This window comes from Saccopteryx leptura, chromosome 8 (genome assembly GCF_036850995.1).
Source record: "Saccopteryx leptura isolate mSacLep1 chromosome 8, mSacLep1_pri_phased_curated, whole genome shotgun sequence".
Taxonomy (NCBI): Eukaryota; Metazoa; Chordata; class Mammalia; order Chiroptera; family Emballonuridae; genus Saccopteryx; species Saccopteryx leptura.
The window spans coordinates 96313725-96338960 of record NC_089510.1 but is presented as its reverse complement, the minus strand read 5'-3'; the positions used below and the strand labels follow the sequence as shown (position 1 = coordinate 96338960).

Here is a 25236-nt window from a genome sequence, read left to right as displayed (position 1 = left end):
ATATTTGACACCTGATATTTCTTTTGTGCTGTGAGAAGGTTGGGTTGATTTTATAGTAATAAGTGCTGGCTCTAGAGCCTGAGTTGCCACAGTGGTTTCTGTTGGTCTGATGCTTCCCAGTTTGTACAATATATACTAAATTTTTTCTTCTTTTTATGTTTGTTGACTTACAAATACTTCATTTCTCTTGTTCTTTAATAGTCTGTGTTTATTCTTAGTTGCAGATATTGATGGGAGCACTTTCTGGGGTCACCCTTTCAGCAGTTTATGCCATCCCAAACAGCTGGAAGAGTTTATAGTGATGGATTGCAGCATCGTTCGAGACCTAAAACGCAAAGCAGGTGCTGGAATAATATCAAAAAAGGTATGTTCTATACTGCACACCTTTTTTTTTTCTTTTCCAACTTACTGTTTTGGTCCTGGTAATTCTAAGATGGTGTTTACAAATAAAGCTAGCACCACACTAGCTTACAGATACCTTTCATGTTTGTGTGTTGCTTGTTTGTAACATACGGTCATTGTGGTGAAAATTATCAGACTTACACTATCTGGGAAGTTTATTTTTTTGTTTAATGTGAAAACATTTTTTAAAATGTTTATTATTATGGAAAAGCATTTTCTTGCTTTTGTATAGAAGGTCCAAGTAACAAGCTAACCTTTTTTGACTTGTTAAAAGTTTTCAAACATTTGAATCAAATATAAGCTGTATTATCACTACATACTGAATATATCAGTTTACATTTCTGAGATATGGTGATATTTTTTTACCTAATCAAAGTATTATCATACATACAATATAAACATTATCTTTTATATTAAAATTTTCTCTTTTGTCCCACTGTACTTTTTATGGATTGTTTAAACCTAGTATCTATTTAGGGACCATACATTGAATGTGAATATTATATGTCTTAAATCTTTTATTTACTAATAGCTCCCTCCCTTATTTTTCATGATACCAACCTCCGAAGGCAACCAGGGCATTTATGTTGTGGATCTTTCTCATTGTTTCCTCAAGATATCATTTAACTTGCTACTTAATCTCTTAACCTTAAAACTGGAAAGTAGATCTAAAGCCTTGCTCAAATTTATGTTAATTATTGTTGACCACAACATTTCAGTGATGATGCTGTGTATTTTCTGTAGTATATCAACAGACAGGTAACATTTGGCTATTTCACTGATAGCCTGATCTCTCTATTGTAATATTGTGATATTTTCCCCTTATTACGAGCTGGCCTCCTTTCCTCCCTCTCTCCCTCCCTGCTTTTCTCCCTCTTTCTCAGATTGCCCAAAATTTAGCCAGTGGAAACTCCTTCAGAAGAGTTTCATTGATTGCTTTCTCATATGTGCCTTGACTGTGAGGCTCCAGCCGAGCCAGCGACCCCTTGCTCAATCAAGCCAGTAACTATGTGCTCATGTCTGTGATCCCACATTCAAGCTGGCGACCCTGCTCTCAAACTGGTGAGCCTGCACTCAAGCCAGCAACCTTGGGGTTTAGAACCTGGCTCCTCAGCGTCCCAGGTCCTTGCTCTGTGCACTGAACCACCACCTGGTCAGGCTTATAAATTTTTTTTAGTGACTTTTTTACAATTTCTGAGCAGTTTTAGCAAATTAAGAAGAGGTAAGAAATTTCCCATATACCCCTGCCTCTACACATGCATACATAGCCTCTTCCATTATTTATATCCCCCTATCAGACTTCTTAGACATGTACATGGGTATTCTCTACATTTATATAGTTTTCTTTTGATTTGGTTTATCAGAATGTTGTAGTTTTTCTCATAAAGTTTTTATACCTAAGTTTTATTTTTGGGGGTGCTAATATAAATGGTAATTTTTTTTAACCTTTTTAAAAATTTTTTTAAAATTTTTATTAATTTTAATTTATTGTGATAACATGGATTCAAGTGTACCACTCAATTAACACTCTCACACTCCACCCCCGTGTCTCCCATTACACCTCTTTCCCTCCTCACCCTCACTCCCCCCTTCTCTTTGGAATTTGCTGTCCTGATTTCTGTATCTATGTGTTATGTATATATAACTTCACTAATCCCTTCACTTTTTCTGATCCCATCCCCTCATCCCCCTTCCCTCTGACAGCTGTCCCTCTGCTCCCTGTGACTGTCTCAGTTTCTGTTCCATTCCTCAGTTCACTTTGTTCATTAGATTCCACATACAAGAAAGATCATTAGATATTTTTCTTTCTCTGCCTGGCTTATTTTACTTAGCATGATAATCTCCAGGGTTATCCATAGCATCGCATAAGGTAAGATTTCCCTCTTTTTCACAGCCCCGTAGAATTCCATTGTGTATATTTACCACTACTTTTTTTTTTTCCTTTTTTTTGTATTTTTCTAAAGTTGGAAATGGGGAGGCAGTCAGACAGACTCCTGCATGCGCCCGACCGGGATCCACCCGGCATGCCCACCTGGGGGTGATGCTCTGCCTATCTGAGGCATTGCTCTGTTGCAACTAGAGCCATTCTAGCACCTGAGGCAGAGGCCACAGAGCCATCCTCAGCACCCAGGCCAACTTTGCTCCAATGGAGCCTTGGCTGCGGGAGGGGAAGAGAGAGACGGAGAGGGGGAGGGATGGAGAAGCAGATGGGCGCTTCTCCTGTGTGCCTTGGCCAGTAATCAAACCCGGGACTCCTGCACACCAGGCTGACGCTCTACCATTGAGCCAACCGGCCAGGGCCTACCACTACTTTTTAATCTTCTCGTCCACTGAAGGACACTTGGGCTGTTTCCAGATCTTGGGTATTGTAAGCAATGCTGCAGTAAACATGGGGGTGCATATCTTCTTTTGAATCAGTGATTTGGTATTCTTAGGATATATTCCTAAAAGTGGTATAGCTGGGTCAAAAGGCAGTTTTGTTTTTAATTTTTTGAGGAATCTCCATACAGTTCTCCACAGTGGCTGCACCAGTCTGCATTCCCACCAGCAGTGCAGAAGGGTTCCCTTTTCTCCACATCCTTGCCAGCACTTATTATGTGTTGTTTTGTTGATGAACATCATTCTGACAGTTGTGAAGGGATAGCTCATTGTGATTTTAATTTGCATTTCTCTGAAGATTAGTGACATTGAACATTTTTTCATATGCCTATTGGCCATCTGTATGTCCTCTTTGGAGAAGTGTCTATTCATTTCTTTTGCCTATTTTTTGATTGAATTATCTTCCTGGTGTTGAGTTTTAGAAGTTCTTTACTCCCATTGTGTGAGTTGTCTTTTTAATTTTGTTAATGGTGTTTTTTGCTGTGCAAAAGCATTTTCATTTGATGTAGTCTCATTTGTTTATCTTGTCCTTTATTTCACTTGCCTGTGGAGATACAATGGCACAAAATACTGTTACAAGAATTACCAGAGAGTTTACTCCTTATGTTTTCTTCCAAGATGTTTATAGTTTCGTGACTTATATATGTCTTTTATCCATTTTGAGTTTATTTTTGTGAATTGTGTGAGTTGGTGGTCTAGTTTCTATATTTTACAAGTACCTGTCCAATTATCCCAACACCATTTATTAAAGAGACTGTCTTTACTCCACTGTATACTCTTACCTCCTTTGTCAAATATCAATTGACCATAAAGGAGTGGGTTTATTTCTGGGTTCTCTGTTCTGTTCAATTGATCTATATGCCTGTTCTTATGCCAGTACCAGGCTGTTTTGAGTACAATGGCCTTGTAGTATAACTTGATATCAGGAAGTGTGATACCTTCCACTTTATTCTTCATTTTCAAGATTGCTGAGGCTATTCATGTTCTTTTTTTGGTTCCATATAAATTTCTGGAATATTTGTTCTATATCTTTGAAGTATGCGTTTGTATTTTAATAGGAATTGCATTGAATTTATAGATTCCTTTGGTAATGTAGACATTTTAATGATATCTATTCTTACTATCCATGAACATGGTATATACTTCCACTTGTTTGTATCTTCCTTGATTTCTTTTTTCAATGTCTTATAATTTTACAAGTACAAGTCTTTTACCTCCTGGTTAAATTTATTCTTACGTTTATATATATATATATATATGTATATATATATGTATATATTTTTTGCAATTGTGAAGGTGTTTGTTTCTTTTGTTTCTCTTAATGTTGGTATAAGAAAATGCCACTGATTTCTGAATATAAATTTTATATCTTGCCACTTAGCCAAATTTATTTATCAGGTCTAGTAGTTTTTTGACTGAGTTTTCTATGTACAATATCATGTCATCAGCAAATAATGATAGTTTTACTTCTTTTCCAATTTGGATACCTTTTATTTCTTTTTCTTATCTGATTGCTGTGGCTAGGACTTTCAGAACTATGTTGAATAAGAGTGGTGAAAGGAGGCACCTCTGCCTTGTTCCTGATCTTAAGGGGATTGCTTTTAATTTTTGCCCATTGAGTATGATGTTAGCTGTGGGTTTGTGATAGATGGACTGTATCATGTTGAGGTATGTTCCCTGTATTCCCACTTTGCTGAGAGTTTTGATCATAAATGGGTGCTGGATTTTATCAAATGCTTTTTTGCATCTTTGATATAATCATGTGATATTTAACCTTCCTTTTGTTTATGTGATGAATCATGTTGATTGATTTGGGAATATTGTACTAGCCTTGTCTCCCTGGAATTATCTCGTTGAATCATGTTGTATGACTTTTTTAATGTACTGTTGGATCTCGTTTGCTAATTTTTTTTGAGAATTTTAGCATCTATGTTCATCAGGGCTTTTGGCCTATATATATATCTTTTTTTTTTTGTAGTGTCTTTACCTGATTTTGGAATGAGGATAACGCTTGCCTCATAAAACAAGCTTGGAAGTCTTCCCTCCTCTTGAATTTTTTGAAATACCTTGAGAAGGAGAAGTGTTAGTTCTTCTTTGAATAGTTGGTAAAATTCACCTTTGAAGCCATACAGTTCAGGACTTTTGTTTGTTGGGAGTTTTTTGATAAGTGTTTCAATTTCTTTTTTTATTTTTTTACAGAGACGAGAGAGAGTCAGAGAGAGGGATAGATAGGGACAGACAGACAGGAACAGAGAGAGATGAGAAGCATCAATCATCAGTTTTTCGTTGCGACACCTTAGTTGTTCATTGATTGCTTTCTCATATGTGCCTTGACTGTGGGCCCTCAGCAAACCGAGTAACTCCTTGCTTGAGCCACACCTCTCATGGCGACCCTCCCCGAAGTGAGAGTTCCTCCAGACCCTCAGCTGCCACTTGATCCTGGGAGCGGGGCAGCCCTTTCCGTGTCTCTGCCCTTCCTACCAGTCTTTTTTTTTTTTTTTTTTTAATTTTATTTATTCATTTTTAGAGAGGAGAGAGAGAGAGAGAGAGAGAGAGAGAAGGGGGAGGAGCTGGAACCACAACTCCCATATGTGCCTTGACCAGGCAAGCCCAGGGTTTCGAACCGGCGACCTCAGCATTTCCAGGTTGACACTTTATCCACTGCACCACCATAGGTCAGGCCCTACCAGTCTTGATGTGGCTTCTGTGCTCCTTTGTTATAGACTCCTTTTTATTTAGTCCAAAGTTTTTTTTTCAGGATGATTGTTTTTAAACTAGGTTATAATTCAGTTTGGTCCTGGCATGTGGCAGTTGTAACGTCCGCCTATTTTGTTGCCATCTTGGAATCTCTGATACTGTGTTTTTAATTTCAAATTCCACTTGTTCATTTTGGTATATAGAAAAGTGTTTGACTTTCAGTTATAACTTGTTTCCTGTAAACTCGCTGTATTCTAGGAGTTTCTTTGTTCATTCAGGTTTTCTACATACATAGTCATGTTATTTGCAAACAAAGATAATTTTATTTTTATCTTCCCAATCTATATATCTTTCATTTTCATTTCTATTTTTTTTTTTTGTATTGGCTAGGATTTCTAGTAGGATACTGAAAAACAGTGGTAAGAGGACTTCAGTAGCCACTGTAGCAAACAGTATGGTGTTTCCTCAAAAAATTAAAAATGGAACTGCCTTTTGACCCAGCTATCCCACTTTTAGGAATATATTCTAAGAATACCAAATCACTGATTCAAAAGAAGAAATATTCCCCCATGTTTATGGCAGCATTGTTTACAATAGCCAAGATCTGTCAGTCAGTTGAAGAGTGGATTAAAAAGCAGTGGTACTTATACATGATGGAATACTATGCAGCTGTGAAAAGAAGGAAATCTTCCCTTTTGTGACAGCATGGATGGACCTGGAGATTATTATGCTAAGTAAAATAAGCCAGGCAGAGAAAGACAAATATCATATGATCTCACTTATATAGAACAAAGTGAACTGAGGAATAGACTAGAGGCAGAGGCAGGGTCACAGGGACCAGAGGGACAGCAGTCAGAGGGATGGGATTAGAGAAGGTGAAGGGGATTAGTGAAATTAAATATATTATACATAACACAGAGATACAGAAAATAAGAAAGCAAATGCTACAGGGAAGGCGGAGGGAGTCAGGGAGAGGGGCCAGAGGGGGTATAATGGGGAACACGGTGGTGGGGGTAAGGGTGTTATATTGAGTGGAACACTTGAATCTATGTTAACATAATAAAGTAAAATTAATAAAAAGAAAACAAAAAACAACTGGGCCCTGGCTGGTTGGCTCAGCAGTAGAGCATCGGTCCAGCTTGTGGAAGTCCCGGGTTTGATTCCTGGCCAGGGCACACAGGAGAAGTGCCCATCTGGTTCTCCACCTCCCCATTTCCTTCCTCTCTCTCTCTCTATCTCTCTCTCTCTCTCTCTCTATCCCCCCCCCTCCCCACAGCCAAGGCTCTATGGGAGCAAAGTTGGCCTGGGTGCTGAAGGTGGCTTCATGGCCTCTGCCTCAGGCACTAAAAATAATGGCTCCAGTTACAATGGAGTAACACCCCAGATGGCAGAGCATCACCCCCTAGTGGACTTTCCTGGTGAATCCCGGTCAGGCGCATGCAGGAGTCTGTCTCTCTGCCTCCCTGCTTCTCACTTCAGAAAAAATATACAGGAAAAAAGAAACAGTGGTAAGAGGGGACATCCTTGGCTTGTATCTGATCTTGGTGGGAAATCTTCAAGTTTCTCACCATTAGGTATAATATTAGCTGTTTTTTGTCTGTCAAGTTGAAGTTTCCTTCAGTTCCTACTTTGTAAGAGTTTTTAATTTTTAACATGATTAATGTGTTGGATTTATTTGAAGTGATTGGTGGATTACCTTAATTGATTTTTGCATATTGAACTGGTTTTACATACATTGGGTTAAATCTCACTTGGTCATAGTGTACAATTTTTTAATATTTTGTTGAAGATTTTTGCATCCATGCTCATAAGAGCGCACCAGTCTGTAGTTTGCTTGCCTGGTAATGTCCTTGTCTGGTTTTGGTATTAGGGTAATATTGTCCATGTAAATGTGGTAGGAAGTATTCTGTCTTCTCTCTTCTGGAAGAGATTATAGAGATTTAATATAATATCTTCCTTAAATGTTTGGTTATCAGGGAATCCATCTGGACCTGGTGCTTTCTGTTTGAAAGGTTATTATTTGTTGATTCAATTTCTTTAATAGATAGAGGTCTATTCCTTTGTCCTTTTGACATGACTTTCCCAGTGTTTGAAAGCATCCTTAGTTTCTGGTACATCACAATGTTTAGATGTTCCAGAATCACATTTGTATATTTATTACCCCATATCTGAAATCAGGCATTTCTTCAAAGATATGCGTGTGATTTCCTTTGCTATGAATTGGTGTTTAGAGATCCCCATTTTGTACACTGATGGTCCTTATTTACACAGAGGTGATACTGTGTTTTGAGACAAAATAACTTCTGATAATTTGGGAAATCAATGGAGATAGAAGACAAATTTTCACATTTTTATTTAAAATAAAAAAATATGGTAAAGAGCAAACATCATTTATAATAAACGTAGAAGAATACCACTTTCTCTTAGGCATACATAAAACGAGATACTATATATTTTTGGTTTTCAAAATACTTAACTAAAATAGATTTGTAAGTCTCTTATGAATAGATGCGATTTAAGTTAATCCAAAAAGTGTGTCCTGTTACATAGGATTTAGTCTTTCTGGTAATTCACTTTTTTTTTTTCATTTCTTCTCCTTTTACCTTTACTTTTTATTTCTTTGATCTTCTGTAGTTCTATCCATAACTCTTAGTATTGCTTTTTTTTTAATGTATATTTTATTGATTCAGGGAAAGAGAGAGACAGGAACATTGATCTTTTCCAGCATGTGCCCTGAGCCAGGATCAAACCCACAACCTCTGTGTTTCAGGAAGGTGCTCTAACCAACCAAGTCATCTATCCAGTCAAGGCAAATTTTAGTATTGCTCTTGTTCTCAATGGGTCTGCTTTTTAATAAAGGCTATTGGTATATGCTGCAGTTAATTCAGTCTGGTAGTCTGTCAATTACAATTGCTTGTAAAATTCTCTGTTGGAAGGGGACTTGAATGGTTTTCTAGTTTAATATTTCAAACTTGGGATGTTGTTTCTGCAACATGTTTTTTGCTCAGTCTGTATTGGCCCATCACCCTGTGAAAATATTTCTTACAGAAATTCTACAGATGTCTGTTTTAGGTGACATTGGTAATATTTTATAAAAGGTTTGACTAAAATCTTAACAAAAATATTTATTTTATGAATTCCTTGTGAGTCTTTTTCTATACTCATAATTAAGTAATTTGCTAACTTTTTTACAGTGTTTCAGAGATCTGAAAAAATAAAATAATTTCTTTTTTTTTAATGAAAATTAAAAAACCAAAGTCAGTATTGTATTTAAGTGCCTATGAAATGAGTTTTGAGTTCCATTTTCTTTCCTGTTAAGCATACCCTTGGGGAAGTCTGGGTACAGAAAACATCTGAAATGAATACAGATAAACAATATTTTTGTCGCACCCATTTGGGACATCTTCTGAATCCTGGAGACCTGGTGTTGGGGTTTGTATTACTTTATAGTATTTTAAACTGTCAATTAGTATTGCAGTTTTTTTTCAGGAGCCAGCAAAGCTATCTAAAATACTAAAGTTGTTTATTCAGAAAAGAATTTAAGGGTTCTCGAGAGCCTTGTAGCTCATTTTACTATTACTAAGTAAATTAAACTGTAGATTGCACAGAAACCCATACTCCATTATGGCCATCATCTTAAAGCGTCATTTGTTCCAAGATTTTGAGTAACTGAACTCTGAAGTTGTTTGATTAGATTGTATTTGTAATGGTGTGGGGGGGGTGTTACTGCTCAGATATTGAACTTTTTTTTTTTTTGTAATTTTCTGAAGTGAGGAGGCATAGAGACTCCCATTTGAGCCCAACCGGGATCCACCCGGCATGCCCACTAGAGGGCGATGCTCTACCCATCTGGGGTGTTGCTCCATTGCAACTGGAGCCATTCTAGCGCCTGAGGTGGAGGCCATGAAGCCATCCTCAGTGCCCGGGCCAGTGGAGCCTTGGCTGCAGGAGGGGAAGAGAGAGAGAGAGAGAGAAAGGAGAGAGGGAGGGGTGGAGAAGAAGATGGGCACTTCTCCTGTGTGCTGTGGTCAGGAATCAAACCCGGGACTTCCACAAACCGGGCTGATGCTCTACCACTGAGCCTGCCAGCCAGGACCTCAAATATTTCACTTTTTAAAAATGGCATCTATAGTCTGACTTGTGGTGACACAGTGGATAATGCATCAGCCTGGAATACTGAGGTTGATAGTTCAAAACCCTTGGCTTGTCTGGTCAGGGCATATTTGAGAAGCAACTGCTGTGATCTGATGCTTCCTGCTCCTTTCCCCTCCCTTTTCTCCTCTCTCTAAAGTCAATAAAAAAATGGCAACCATGTATGTAAAGGGTTTTTATAGGCATAGGGCAATCTATTCTGCAGAGCCTTAAACATTACTACTTTTGCTCTTAGGGTTTTAGTTTTTTTTACTAGAGAATGAGCATGTTGTTTTGAATTGTTTTGTTGTAAAATAATGGAACCATCTAACGGAATCCTTTAGACTGACATATAAGTCTGTTTTGCTTCTTTACAAATATGTAATGAAGTAGACAGTAATGGATATGTGAGACTCAGAGATAGAGTGCATTGTTATCTTTAGTATGTAATCTGTAGAAGTTCACTGTGAACTGTAGAACTTTTTTTTTTTTTTTTTTTTTCTGTATTTTTCTGAAGCTGGAAACGGGGAGAGACAGTCAGACAGACTCCCGCATGCGCCCGACCGGGATCCACCCGGCACACCCACCAGGGGCGACGCTCTGCCCACCAGGGGGCGATGCCCTGCCCCTCCGGGGCGTCGCTCCGCCGCGACCAGAGCCACTCTAGTGCCTGGGGCAGAGGCCAAGGAGCCATCCCCAGCGCCCGGGCCATCCTTGCTCCAATGGAGCCTTGGCTGCGGGAGGGGAAGAGAGAGACAGAGAGGAAGGAGGGGGGGGGGTGGAGAAGCAAATGGGCGCTTCTCCCGTGTGCCCTGGCCGGGAATCGAACCCGGGTCTCCCGCACGCCAGGCCGAGGCTCTACCGCTGAGCCAACCGGCCAGGGCCTGTAAAACTTTTTTTAAAGATTTTATTCATTATAGAGAGGGAAGAGAGAGAGAGAGAGAGAGAGAGGAGGGGGGAGGAGCAGGAAGCATCAACTCCCATATGTGCCTTGACCAGGCAAGCCCAGGGTTTTGAACCGGCAACCTCAGCGTTTCCAGGTTGACGCTTGATCCACTGCGCCACCACAGGTCAGGCTGTAAAACTTTTGATATAGGAATTCATATTAAATGTTTGATCTTAAGAGGAACTTTTAGGTGATCATCTATAAAATAAAAGAATAGGTTATTGCCATTAAATGTTTCATTATTTTCATTTCAGGTTTGATTTAGCAAACTGCAACTTAAATGATGAGCATGTCAACAAAATGAACCCAGATAGAGTCCCAGATGTGGTAAGGCTTCGGATTTTTTCTTTTTGTTTTTTTCTTGTGTTAAACAGGATTGATATAACTCTTATGGGTGAGATGCACAAGTTCAGTTTTTAAAATAACAAGTCAATTTAGAGAGTTCTTTTGAAATTGCACGTAAAAGTATAATAGCAAAGGCCTTCATTTTAAATCAGTTTTCAACCAGTGTACTGTTTAAAAACTACGTGTTTTAAAACATGTATTGTAGTACCTGAGTAGCCATGGGCATTGACTTCTTTTAGCATAGATTGTCAAATAAAAAATGACAAAGCCAATACAACAGTAACTGTTTGATGTGAAGAAATTAAAATTATACCTTTTTTTTGGTCAGATTGGCAAAAATGTATATTTTTGGTGTGTTGCAGTATTTTAGTAATTAGTTTATGTTTGCCATGAGATGAAAAAGATAGAAAATTGTTTAAATTATTTTTATTAGTGGAAAAAATATAAGATTTAAAGAGGTTGTTTTTTTTTTTTTTTTTGCTCTTATAATCACATTTTCACATTCTGTTAAAATACTTGGGACTATCTGTGGAGGGAGGGGAATTACAGCTAAAATTAATGATCTTTACAGTTTATTCCAGTTCATTTTTATAGTCTCAGTATTTCATTTATTGTTCAGTTAAGAAGACACTGAGAATTAAACTTTTTTAGTTTGATTATAATTGATCCCTGGCCAGTTGGCTCAGCAGTAGAGCATTGGCCCAATGTGTGGAAGTACTGGGTTTGATTCCCTGACATGGCACACAGGAGAAGCAAACATCTGTTTTTCCTCCCTTCCCGCTCTCCCTCACTCTTTCACTCACTTTTGCCCTCCTGCAGCCAAGGCTCTAATGCTTTGAGGCACTGAGGATGGCTCCATTGCCTCGCCTCAGACATTAAAAATAGCTTGGTTGCTGAGCAGTGGAGCAGTGGACCCAGGTGGGCAGAGCATCAGCCCCAGACAGGGTTGCCGGGTGAATCCCTATTGGGGCACATACAGGAGTCTGTCTCTCTGTCTCCTTGCTTCTCTTAATGGAAAAAGTTAAAATAATTACAGTTGAAAATCTTCAAATAGCAAGTCTTAGAGAAAGACTCTGACTTTTGAAAAAACCTGTTAAATTCTAACTTGAGCTTGTAAGACTCAGCAAGAGTGAATGTCAAATGTCAAAAAGACCTTATCTCCTGCTTCCTAATCTTGTAAAATAAACATTGATCTTCTTAGCTCTGGGCAAAAATAAAGTCATGGTATAAGGACTCCTTACCACCAGTTGTGCTTTTGTTAGTTAATAAATTAGGAAATAGAAAGTCTAAGTAGGTATTTCTAACTAGGTCATAACAGGAAATCATGATGTTATGAGATTTTGTATTATATTTTTCATTCATTCTGTAATTTATTAAACTGTTCTAGGGCATACAATTGTGAAAAAAATATATATATAGTTCTATAAGTACTTACTAGTGGGAACAAAAGGGAGAAAAAGTGTCTGTGATAATGTTTCAGAATGACTTATGTGAATGGTAGCTAAAAACTGAACGATGGTGTAAAAAAACACACCAGAAACCTGAAGTTTTAGGTATAAATAAAAAAATTTTCGCCTGACTAGGCAGTGGTTCAGTGGATAGAGCGTCAGACTGGGATGCGGAAGACCCAGGTTCGAGACCCTGAGGTTGCCAGTTTGAGCGCGGGCTCATCTGGCTTGAGCAAAATGCTCGCCAGCTTGGACCCAAGGCCGCTGGCTCCAGCAAGGGGTTACTCGGTCTGCTGAAGGCCCGCGGTCAAGGCACATATGAGAAAGCAATCAATGAACAACTAAGGTGTCGCAATGCACAACGAAAAACTAATGATTGATGCTTCTCATCTCTTCGTTCCTTTCTGTCTGTCCCTGTCTATCACTCACTCTGACTCTCTCTCTGTCTCTGTAAAAAAAAAAAAAAAAAAAAAAATTTCAATCACAGAAAAATTTCAGTTAGTAAATTTTATCAATTACACAAATGCTGGCTGGATGCATTCTTGTGAAATAATAAATACAGTACATGGAGAACAATAGACATTCTCTTGATACTACCTTTTGATCCCTCCCTACTCCTTTCCCTAACATGTAACTACTAGCATCAGTTTGGTGACTTCCTGACATTTCCATAACTTTTCATTTTTTAGCTTTATTGGATTTCAGGCAGTGTTACCTTGTTTACATTTTTTGGTAACTTTGCAAATACTTTTGTTACTTTTAGGTATTAATCAAGAAAAGCTATGACCGTACCAAACGTCAACGTCGTAGAAACTGGAAACTGAAAGAGCTTGCAAGAGAGAGAGAAAACATGGATACAGATAATGAAAGGTCCGAATTTTCTTTAAACTTTGTGTCTAAAGGAAATCCTTATGATAAGTTTTTTATGGTTTCTATATTGTAAAGAGGCAGTCATCACACAGTTGTTTCTTGGGCTCAGTATTAATTTTGTGTTCTTACCAATGTGTTGATAGAATCAGTATAACAGAGTATAATGACATTTAACACAGAATTTTGTTATTATTTTCTGGGTAATGACCTGACAGTTCCAGTGTTATTGTAAACACTTTATTTGAAAAGTCAAAATATAATAAGTAATTATGTTGTGGATATTACAAATAGCAAATGAGTACTTAGCATAAAAAGAGAATAGCTCATTGATATCAAATATGCTATTTTTCAAACAATTTAAGGGGAAATGGAGATACTGTGTTCTAGATGATTTGAAAAGTGGCCTTAATGATGATAAAGACAATGATGTCTGAAAAAATAAAGAGTTTAAATAAAATTGCCCCATTAAATATGAGTAGATATTTCCAACTAGGTCATAATAGGAGATCATGATGATCTTAAAAGATTTTGTATTAAGATTATTTATTCATTTTACAATTTATTTTTCTTTCATGAACATCGTATTTCTAAAATATAATCTCAATGTAATTTAAAATAAGTATGTATTAAATATGTAATGTTAAATTAATTTGATATTATAAGTACACATTTGAGTATTTTACCTGTAGTCTTAAAAATATAGGTATTTCAACTTGGCCATAGTACTTTTCTGGGAGAAGTAAATTGGGAAGGAGCTTTCTCATTGTGTTATATTAAAATTAACTTTACCTTATGTTCAGTTGTATGTTTTTATCATGTAATTTTGAAAGAAAAAACTTAGAGTATTTAACATGCATACTTGACAATCAGATATTTTAAATATTTTAATACTTCTAACACATCTTGCAGTGCTGAAAATGAAGAAAAGATCATGTCATACTTAGTTAAGATGCAGTATTTAAATGTTTCTTTATGCTTTTGTAGGCAATACCAAGATTTCCTTGAAGATCTTGAAGAAGATGAGGCAATTAGAAAAAATGTAAACATTTACAGAGGTTGGTGTTTGAGTGTTTAAGTTGTTATCTTTTGTATAGGGTGGGGCAAAACTAGGTTTACAGCTGTGAGTATGCAAAATACAATTTTTTTTTTTTTGTATTTTTCTGAAGCTGGAAATGGGGAGAGACAGTCAGACAGACTCCCGCATACACCCAACCGGGATCCACCTGGCACGCCACCAGGGGTCGATGCTCTGCCCCTCCAGGGCGTTGCTCTGTTGCGACCAGAGCCACTCTAACGCCTGGGGCAGAGGCCAAGGAGCCATCCCCAGCGCCCGGGCCATCCTTGCTCCAATGGAGCCTTGCTGCGGGAGGGGAAGAGAGAGACAGAGAGGAAGGAGAGGGGGAGGGGTGGAGAAGCATATGGGCGCTTCTCCTGTGTGCCCTGGCCGGGAATCGAACCTGGGACTTCTGTACGCCAGGTCGATGCTCTACCACTGAGCCACCCGGCCAGGGCCTGCAAAATACAATTTATTCTTGTATGATTCTTTATTAATTATTGTATTATTTTCCATACAAACAACTGTAAACCTAATTTTGTCTCACCCTGTATATAGAAATATTCTCCCACAGTGATTATTCTGGTATCTTAAACTTTGATTTCATAAATGACTTTTATTGTGTGTTTTTAAAACTCTTCTAGTTAAACATTTATTTTTTAAAAATACTTGCAAAACCGAAAAACTTGTTTAAATGTCTGTTATACCACATTTGATACTATTTATATCCTGGTATGATCCCTCAAGTTGTTGACCCCTACACTAGTAGATATTTGTTCATATATTTATGCAGTTCAGTCATTCAGTGAATGGTTAAATGCCTGTTCTAGATACAATAAAAGATCTGTGGATAAATATGGTTAAATAACAATAATGATGGTGGGGGCAGAAATTTGCATTTTTTGGATTTGTATGTATTTGAAATTCTCCTTATATTTTTTCTTAGATTCAGCCATTCCTGTGGAAAGTGACACAGATGATGAAGGAACACCTCGAATCAGTCTGGCTGAGATGCTCGAAGACCTTCACGTTTCTCAAGATGCCACTGGTGAAGAAGGTGGATCGATGATGACATAATGAGATCATGTTGTAGATGGTTTCCACATCTGTAGGCTCAGGGCATTGGACAAAATAACCTTTTCTATTCCACTGTGCCTCATAGAGGAGAAATTTAGTTTTCAATCTGAATAAATATGACTGTTTTGATTGCTCACTAAAAGTATCGAAAAGATTGATAACTCTGAGATTTTAGATAAAAGATCAGACTACTGTTATTATTGATATTTAGACCATTTTATATGTAGGCTTTTATTGGTTTGCTTTTCTTCTGAAACATATTTTCACGTAGCATTAGCTCTGGATTTAAAAGTTTAAAAGTTGTGATTCCTTGGAAGTTACCTAACCCTGCAAGCATAAAAGAAGCCTTCACATTCTTTGTGTACTGATTGCTTTAGTAAAAGCATGTGAAGAGTCATTTTTAATATGAACTTTTTATGCACTTGGATCTACTTTAGATTAGTTTTATATCCTTGGGTAGGGAAATTGGAGTTCAGTTTATCACTGGGCATTCAGGAGGAAAGTTAATTTCTTTAATTAACATTTTTAAAAGTTGATATATTGGGGGTTATCTTAATTTTTATTGCAGAATATATATATATTTAAATTATTTGAGGATTTGTAGTAAACATGGACTAATTATTTAAAGGTTAAATAACAATTTGTAACTTTTGCCTGTGTCAGCAGGTTAGGGCAGTAGCTGCTTATGTCATAAAAATGTCTTCCTATCAATGCAAGGATGTTGCTTTAAAATTTTTGGTTTACAAATTGAGAGGGAAAGATTTTTCTTTATATAAGTTTCTGATATTGAACACATAACCATCACAAAGAATGTTACAATCCAGCATATAGATGGTGAAGTAATAAAAATGATCTTCGTGCTTAGATATGAGTGGAGGAATGCCTTCCACATCCTTGAAAGAAAGGAGTTAGCTTGGGTTTTAAAGTGTTCTGGGAATAAAATAGTAAGATCCTATTTTTATGAGCAAGATGATACTTAAGTATTTCAGAAATAAGAACCAATTTAAAAATTGTAGGTATACCACTAAATAAAGATACTGAGTAAGTGCTGAATGGATTTTCCTTTTTTAAAATTGGACTTCTTAATTCTGAAGTTACGAATAAAGGCTTGAAATTTCTATTTTGCTCTTCTGTCTACATATTTAAAGTTTTCACTTGTAGTCTGTGTTTACTTGTTTTATGTCAAGACTTTAAAAAGCATGAAAATAAAAACATTTTCTCCCTTTTCTGTGTCCTTGAGGTGACTGCATCAGTGTCACATTGAAATGACAGAGTATCTCATGCAGTTTTTCAAACTAAAATTATGGTTTTTAAGTACTTGTCATATGCTTTTCCCACTTACTCTTTTAGGTGTTATGTCTTCTGAGTAATGAAACTTATTGGTTAAAATAAGGCTGTGGCAGAGGCAGGAATGTAGCTAAGAGAAAAGCTGTTAGACCCTGGCTGGTCAGCTCAGTAGAGCATTGGCCCAGTGTGTGGACGTCCTGGGTTCCATTTCCAGTCATGGCACATGTGAGAAGTGACCATTTGCTTCTCTTCCCCTTCTCTATTTCCTTCCCGCAGCCAGTGGCTTGTTTGGTTCATGGGTCAGCCACTGGGGGGTGGATCCTGGACTGGGTACATGGTAGAGTCTCTCTCCCCTCCTATCACTTAAAAAGCTGGTAGTCAAGAGTTGCACAATTACACAGCCCTCATAAATCTACCATTTAAGTATAGTTTTAGGCTTATGGGTTGCAAAATACTCTTGTTCATACAATTTGGGAATGCTGGCAGTAATCAAATACACAGGAAGCTGATTTATAACCCAATTTATAAATCTGAATAATTTCTAAGTCAGTAAGGTCAGTTGTCTTTGAAGCAAAATCTGCACTCAAAGCTGCTGTTTTATAGATAAAGGTCAATCAAAGAACAAGGAAACAGGTGGGGGAGATTGTTGCTTGTGTAATTCAGATGTGTAACAGCATCAAGCTAATTCTTTGCCACAGCAGAACCCAGGACTTAAAGCTGTCTGCGGGATACACCTATCTCATCAGTACTGAGTCCATGGCAGTGCTTGTTCTAGGTCAGGGGTAGTCAACCTTTTTATACCTACCACCCACTTCTGTATCTCTGTTAGTAGTAACATTTTCTAACTGCCCACCAGTTCCACAGTAATGGTGATTTATAAAGTAGGGAAGTAACTTTACTTTATAAAATTTATAAAGCAGAGTTACAGCAAGTTAAAGCATATAATAATAGTTACTTACCAAGTACTTTATGTCGGATTTTTGCTGTTTGGCAGAATAAATCTTTGTAAAACAACTTACTATAGTTAAATCTATCTTTTTATTTATACTTTGGTTGCTCCGCTACCGCCCACCATGAAAGCTGGAATGCCCACTAGTGGGCAGTAGGGACCAGGTTGACTACCACTGGTCTAGGCTCTTAATTTTACTAAATGTAAATGTGTTCATTGTATTTTATTTATTTATTTATTAAGTAAGAAGAAGGGAAATTGTGAGACAGACTCCCACATGTACTCTGATCTTCCCCGGCAACCTCTGTCTGGGGCTGATGCTGGAATCAGCTGAACTATTTGTATTTTTAGTGCCTGAGGCTGATGTGCATGGACCAACCAAGCTATCTTCATTGCCCAGGGCCGACGCTCAAACCTAATTTTATTTTTTAGATTATCTGTATTTTAACCCAAGAGATGTTTTATTAATAAATTTTTAATTTTGACATTTTCAGACAAAAGTTGGAAGATTGGCACAAAGAATCCCTGGATACCCTTCATTCGCATTTGCCAACTGTGAGCCCTTGCCTCGTTTGATTTCTCTAATTTCTTCCTGAATAATTTAAAATTAACCCTAATTATGTCAGTGTTTCCTCTTCCAAGGGATTTTTTTATATAACCACAGTGCATTGGTCAAAATTAGGAAATTAACACACTATTATCTAATTGAGAACCATATTGATATTTTATCAATTGTTCCAACTATAAAGTCCTTTATAAAAATAAATAAATCCAACATTGTGCATTGTATTGGGTTCTCTTTTTAGACTTTTATTTGGACCAATTACTGAGGTTTGTTTTTTGGGTTTTTTTTTTTTTTTGTTTTTGGTGGCAGAGATAGAATCAGAGAGAGGACAGTTACGGACAGACAGGAAGGGAGTGATTGTTTTCTCATATGTGCCTTGATGGGGGCTTCAGCAGAGCACGTGACCCCTTGCTCAAGCCAGCGACCTTGGGCTCAAGCTGCTGAGCTTTGCTCAAACCAGATGAGCCCGCGCTCAAACTGGCGGCCTTGGGGTCTCGAACCTGGGTCCTCTGCATTCCAGTCCGACACTCTATCCACTGCACCACCGCCTGGTCAGGCCCAATTACTGAGTTTTTATGTTTTATATAATTAATGCTTTTGAAGAGTCCAAGCCAGTCATTTTGTAGAGTGACTTCAATATGGGTTTGATGTTTTCTTACTTATGTTAAGCCCTTTTACCAGGACTTCCTCAGAAGTAATGCCAAATCCTCACTGCATTGTATCGGGAGACCTGTGCTGTCAATTAGTCCAGAGGTCCTCAGACTTCTTGGGATATTGGTTTTCTGTTTTAAAGAATTTAATCCTTTATAATTGTTATTTTCACTTTGTTTTTCTTCTTACCTTCATTTTTAACTTATAGGCAGTGAAGTTTGTTATTTTGATTTATAGTTCTATGAATTTTAACGCTTACCAATTCATGTAATCACTACCACAATCAAATTGCGATATGAGTAATGAAACTGACTGGTTGAAATAAGGCTGTGACAGAGGCAGGAATGACAGAGGTAGAACAGTTCTATAATTTATCCTCAACTGCCCCAAGAGTCCACTAACTCTCCCTTTGTTTTTAAACCCTTCCCCTCACCTTAACCCTAACACTTTCTGATCTGTTCTCTGACCTTAGGGTTTACTTTTTCCAAAATATGTCAATGAAATACAGCTTTTGAGTGTGATTCTTTTCACTTAGCATGGTGTACTTGAGATTCACCCAAGGTGTTGTATATATCAAGAGCTTGTACTTTTTTTTATTTTGAGTGATACTGCAATGTGTGGATGTACCAGACCACAGTTTATTCATTCTGTTGAGGCATATTCGAATTTCCCAGATTTGGTGATTAGGAGTAAAACGGCTGTGAACATTTCTGCACTGGTTTATATTTTACTTGGGTAAATTAAAAACTTTACTTGTTAGATCCTATATTAAATTTCATAAACTATATTTTAACTTTATAAAAATTTGCCTGTTTTCCAAAGTGGTTTGTGCCATTTAGCTTCCCACCATCAGTATGTATTTCAGTTACTCTGCATCCTTGCCACTACCTGATTGATACCAGTTTTTTGTTTTTTTTTAAATTGTTTAGCTGTCCTAGGTAAGTAGATGATGGTGCCTTTGTGTTTATAATTTTTTTCATAATGGCTAATTATGTTGCACATCTTTTCATGTGCTTATTTGATATCTGTATATCTCAAGTCTTGGTCTACTTTTTAAAATCAGGTTGTTTTCTTTTTGAGTTAATTTTAAAATATTATTTTAATATTATTTTATATTGGTTTCAGATGTGCAGCTTAGTGTTAGACAATCACATAGTGTACATAGTGTTCCTCGGTATTTCCAGTTCCAACTGTCCCATATTGCAATACTGTTTTATTGACTATATTTCCTATGCTTTATATCCTCATGTCTAATTTGTATGAGATGATTTTTTATTTTGATGTTTGCATTATCCCAGAATTGGTCAGTGGGTACCCTATCAACCTGGTTTCTATGTCCTTTTGACAGGTGTGATGCTTCATGTATTTGATTTTCTTCATGGATGCTGATATTATTATTATTATTTTTTTTAAGTGAGATGAAGGAAGATAGACTCTCACATGCACCCTGACCTGGATCCACCCAGCAACCCCTGTCTGGGCCAATTCAAGAATCAAACGAGCTATTTTTAGCACCTGAGGCTGACGTTTGGACCAACCGAGCTATCCTCAGCACCCAGGGCCAATGCTTGAACTATTGAGCCACTGGCTGTGGGAAGGGAATAGGTAGAGAAGGCGAGGGAGAAGCAGGTGGTTGCTTGTGTGCCCTGACCGGGAATTGAACCCAGAACATCCATATGCCAGGCTGCTACTCTATCCACCTAGCCAGCCAGCCAGGGCTGATGCTGGTGTTATAATTCTTTGAGCAGGTTTTGGATTTCCCTTGTTGAGATCCAAGGTACTTTGTTTTGGCTTATTTTTATGATGGTTACTAACTCCTAAAATAGACCAACTTACTTAAAAACAAGCTAACCTTAATTACATCATCCTGTGAGTTCAGGAGCCATGAAATGGCATGAAACACAGATGTTGACTAATCAACTCTGTCACATGTTGAAATAACTTCAACAGTGGGTAGTGAGCCTTGAAGGAGGCAGGAAATCAGTCTCAATCATCTCTTTGAACTTAGTTCTTTGACTTAATATAGTTTGAAAGAACTACCTTATTTACCTTGGGAAGAAGCATGATTCAAGATGCCTTCTGGTAAAACAAAATCTCTGGTATTTAAAAGCTACTGTGAATAGATTTGCCAACTACTGTGATGTGGCAGTGCTGCCTGTATTGTTTTATTTGATGGAAGTTATGTTTTATTTTTATTGGTGTTTTTACTGCAGTGATGCCTGTCACATATTTTTCTTCTGACTCAATTCACACAAGTTGAGGTATTGATAACCCATTTCATAGCGTTGTTGTGAAGTACTTTAGTATTTGTACTAGCACTAGTTTATGAAGTGCTGAACAAATCTAGAGAAGCTGTATTATATAGAAATAAAAGCATATTTTAGAGTTAAGCTTATCTGCTGCCTGTTAGGTAATTGACTTAAAATTCCTGAACCTCTAGTTCCTCATCTTTTAAAAACTAATACAGTTCACTACACAGAGGATTGGTCAGATTCTTAAGCATAGTTAGTATGCAACAAATTGCAGTTATTCAATAAACAGTGTCTGCTTTTAATATTTATAATCACAGATTTAGTGTTTGGCATTTAAGCAAGTTGAGAAACACATTTTGTATGTGTATACTTTTTAGAGCAGCATAGAGCTTGTAGAAAATGTGTGTGAGGGAAAAAGACAAAAGAATAAATTACCCATATTCTACTAGGGAGATTATCACTGTTAACATTTTGGAATTTTTTTCTGTTTAATGGTCTTTATTAATATTTTAAAATTAGTTCTTAGATTTTAAGAAAAATGGAGAAGATAGTACAAAGTTCCTATATTCCAGCTTATCCTGTTAATAACATTTTATATTAGTGTGATACATTTGTTACACTTAAAAGGGCCAATACTGATATATTGCTATTAACTAAAGTTAGTGGTTTCTTTAGATTTCCTTAGTTCTTATCTGAAGTACTGTTCCTTTTCCAGGATTCCCTCCAGGACGGCACATCACAGCTGTCATGTTTCCGTAGGCTTCCTTTGGCAGTAACAATCTCTCTGACCTCCTTTGTTTTGATGGCCTTGACAGTTTGGAGGTGCCCTGGTCAGATATTTTGTAAGACGCCTCACTCTTGGAATTTGTCTGATACTTTTCATCTGATAAGACTGGGGCTGCGAGTTATTGGTGGAAGGAGCACAGGTAAAATGCTATTTTCATGATTCTATCAAGGGTGCATACTATCAACGTGATTTAACCCTATTCTCTAAGGTAGTGTTTCTCAGCTGTCTCCACTGTAGTTACTGTTTTATTTCCCCTTTCTGAAAACACTTTGGAGGAAGTCACTTTGCATAACCCACACTTGATAAGTTGAGTCATCCTGCCCCTTCTCAAGAGTTGGGATATCTACATAGATTATTTGAAATTCTTCTGTATGGGAGATGTGTCTCATTTACTAATTTGTTCAATCATTTATAGCAGTATGGACTCGAGTACTTTAAACTTTGGGTTCTGTTATGATCTAATACTACTTTAGTGTTTGAACTGTTCTACCTGTGGTCATTTGGAGCTCTTTGACATAGCCCCCATTGGGGCTGTGTGTTCATGTGAATTTGTTCATTCATTCCCTCCCTACAAAAGGGCTGATTTTTTTCCTTTGTTATTGCTGATATTAGCAAAAGGGAAAAGGAGGATATTAGGTAAAGGAAAAGAAATGAAGGTCCTCATTTAATATAAAGTTATTAGGGAGAAGACAACTAAAGAGAACTAGCAATTTTCAGTTTTGGCAGTCGAGAGAGATGTGTGTGAGGAAATGAAATCAGTTTCTTTCCATTAGAAGAGTTCAGAGTTGTGATGTTCACTATAACATGCTTCTTTACTGTCATGTATTTGGGAATAAAATGAAGGTCACAGGAGGTGGGTAGAGGCTTACTTATTTGGAGAATAGTCATCTAACAGCTCTTGGCTTTGGACTAGAACCTAATCCCAGATGACAAACCATGTCCTGTCCATTGCCCCCACTGTTCTGTGATTTGAGAATTCCCAGTGTAAGCAAGAATAATAGAAATGCTTTTTAAAAAATTTTAAATTGTGATAGGACTTGTCTTAGAACTTTATTTAGTTATTTTAAGAAAATGGCTTTTAATGCAAAACAATCTAACATGGTACAGGTCTGAGAGGATCTTTTCCTGATCTGGTGCTTCCTACTGACTAAGCCATGGGAAGCTTAGCATCAGACTACAGTATTATGACATATGGAACTATATATAATTGTACCCCAAGCATATGAACAAATCTTTCAAAAAGGAAAGGAGACCAGTATGTCCTTTGTTGTGTAACTGTTTTTTCACACTTTCTTTTTTCTAAATCATGAGGATACAAAATAAATGTTTACTTAAAAGGGCCACTGGCATTATTTAGCTGTCTTTATCATGGTGTCATACTTCCTTCTTTTATATGACATCATGGGGAAACATAGTTTTACTTATATGTATGTGAAAGGAAGTGTAGCATACTGTATAGTGAAGTGATAGGCTCAAGAGCCAGGTGTACTGGGTTCAAATCCCAGCTGTTACCCTCAGGTAAGTACAATACTTACCTTCTCTGAATCTCCTCATCTGTAGAGTGGAGATTTAGTTGTTTACAATTGTAAGGTCCTATTATTAGGAGGTTAATAGAAAGCAGTATATTTCAGATAGCCTTTTTTCTCTGTACTGGTAAAAAGTATCAAAAGGAAGTGCAAAAAGGTAGGCAAGAGGGGCTGGAGCAAACAAGGGAAACGAAGGGGTGATAGCCAGACGGCAGATGCTGGGTGCTCGAGCTGACCTGCAGCTGCACCATCAGAAGCAGCCTGGAGCTGCTGAGGAGGTGTCCCTTAGCCAAGGGTGCTGCCTCTGCTCCAGCTGCTCCTCTGGAACCCCCCATCCCCACAGCAGCAAGAGCGCCTGCAGCAACGGTCACACTGGTAGCCAAAGCCTGTCTGCTTCCTTCCTTCTGAAGCCTTCAGCTTCCTCGGCCCTAGCCACCGGACAGAGAGCTTAGAAATGTAGCGTAATGTCTCCCAGCCTCAGATGTTCAAAGTAGCATATAGAAGGGTAGGTGAGTTGAAAAACAACAGGTACCTGGCCTGTGCTGACTATATACATGGCACTTATCTTATAACCGATAATTGGCTGTCTGGAGGAAAGAGAACAATCAAGGGGGCTTGAGCACAGCTTTGTAGGGATGCATTTGTTTTTCTCGTCTTTTGGGCTTTGTTTTTAATACCCTTAGAATCACAGAACTGAATTATTATACTCATTTCATTGCCCATTGATTTTGGCCAATGCAAGTCATCATGCCCATGCCTTTCTCCCTTTGTCACCCAGGCCAACACAATCCTGCAGTTAACAGTCTCATCCTTGTTTTGTTGATCTGTTGAAAATTTCTGGGGTGTATAACCAGTGTGGTAGGCAGCCTCTAAAATGGCTCCCAGTGTTCCCTGACTCCTGATATTCATTTCCCTCTTGAGGTATAATTGACATACATTATATTAGTTTCAGGTGTACAACATTATGATTCACATTTGTATACATTGCGAAATGACCGCACGCAGTAAGTTAGGTTTGTTATCTGCATGCCCTCCTTTAATCTCATTCCTTTAATGTGGGCTGAACCTAGCGATTGCCTTCTAATGGTAGACTATGGCGAAGGTGATGAGACCTCACTTCTGAGATTAGTTTCCCAAAGGTCTGAGACTTCTGTCTTGCTATTTCTCATTCTCTCTTCTCTGAGGGAAGCAGAGGGCGGTGTTGTGAAGTGTCCTCTGGAAATGTCCCTGTGGCACGGAACTAACTCTGACCCATAGCCAGTGAGGCCCAAGGCTTGCTAACAGCTCTTTGAGTGAGCCGGGAAGCCGCTGCTATTCCATTTAGCCTTGAGAGCACTGTAGCCCCAGCTGACTTTTTTAAAAAAAATTGTTTATTTATTTTTTTAATTTTTATTTTATTTATTCATTTTAGAGAGGAGAGAGAGAGGGAAAGAGAGACAGAGAGAGATAGGGGGAGGAGCTGGAATCATCAACTCCCATATGTGCCTTGACCAGGCAAGCCCAGGGTTTCGAACCGGCGACCTCAGCATTTCCAGGTCGACGCTTTATCCACTGCGCCACCACAGGTCAAGTCCTAGCTGACTCTTGATTGCCGACTTTTGAGAAACCCTGACCCACAGAAATTTTGAGACAAATGGTATTTCAAGCCTCCAAATCTTGGGGTAAGTGGTTACACAGCAATAGGTAATTAATACACTTAGGAACGTGATTTTGGGGTTGTAGGTTGTATGCATACGTACTTAAGTATTGCTAGATTCCTTTTCCTACCAGCAGTATTTGAAGGCTTCTGTTTCATACTTTCACTAGCACCTGTTAATATGCTAATATCAGACTTTTAAAATTAAAATAATTTTTGCCAACCTGATAGGTA

General features: G+C 37.8%; 1 protein-coding gene across 4 annotated transcripts in view; it reads left to right on the top strand.

Annotated features, from left to right (window-relative positions):
* Positions 1–16575, top strand: part of NMD3 (NMD3 ribosome export adaptor) — a 40236-nt gene extending 23661 nt beyond the window's left edge. For all 4 annotated transcript variants that reach the window (XM_066347460.1, XM_066347461.1, XM_066347462.1 and 1 more), the window contains 6 exons: positions 219–364; positions 8798–8910; positions 10810–10882; positions 13112–13218; positions 14203–14273; positions 15219–16575. In XM_066347460.1, the coding sequence (XP_066203557.1) occupies positions 219–364; positions 8798–8910; positions 10810–10882; positions 13112–13218; positions 14203–14273; positions 15219–15349 (641 nt within the window). In that variant the 3' untranslated portion in view covers positions 15350–16575. The remainder of the gene's footprint in view (positions 1–218; positions 365–8797; positions 8911–10809; positions 10883–13111; positions 13219–14202; positions 14274–15218) is intronic.
* Positions 16576–25236: the final 8661 nt, after the last annotated feature.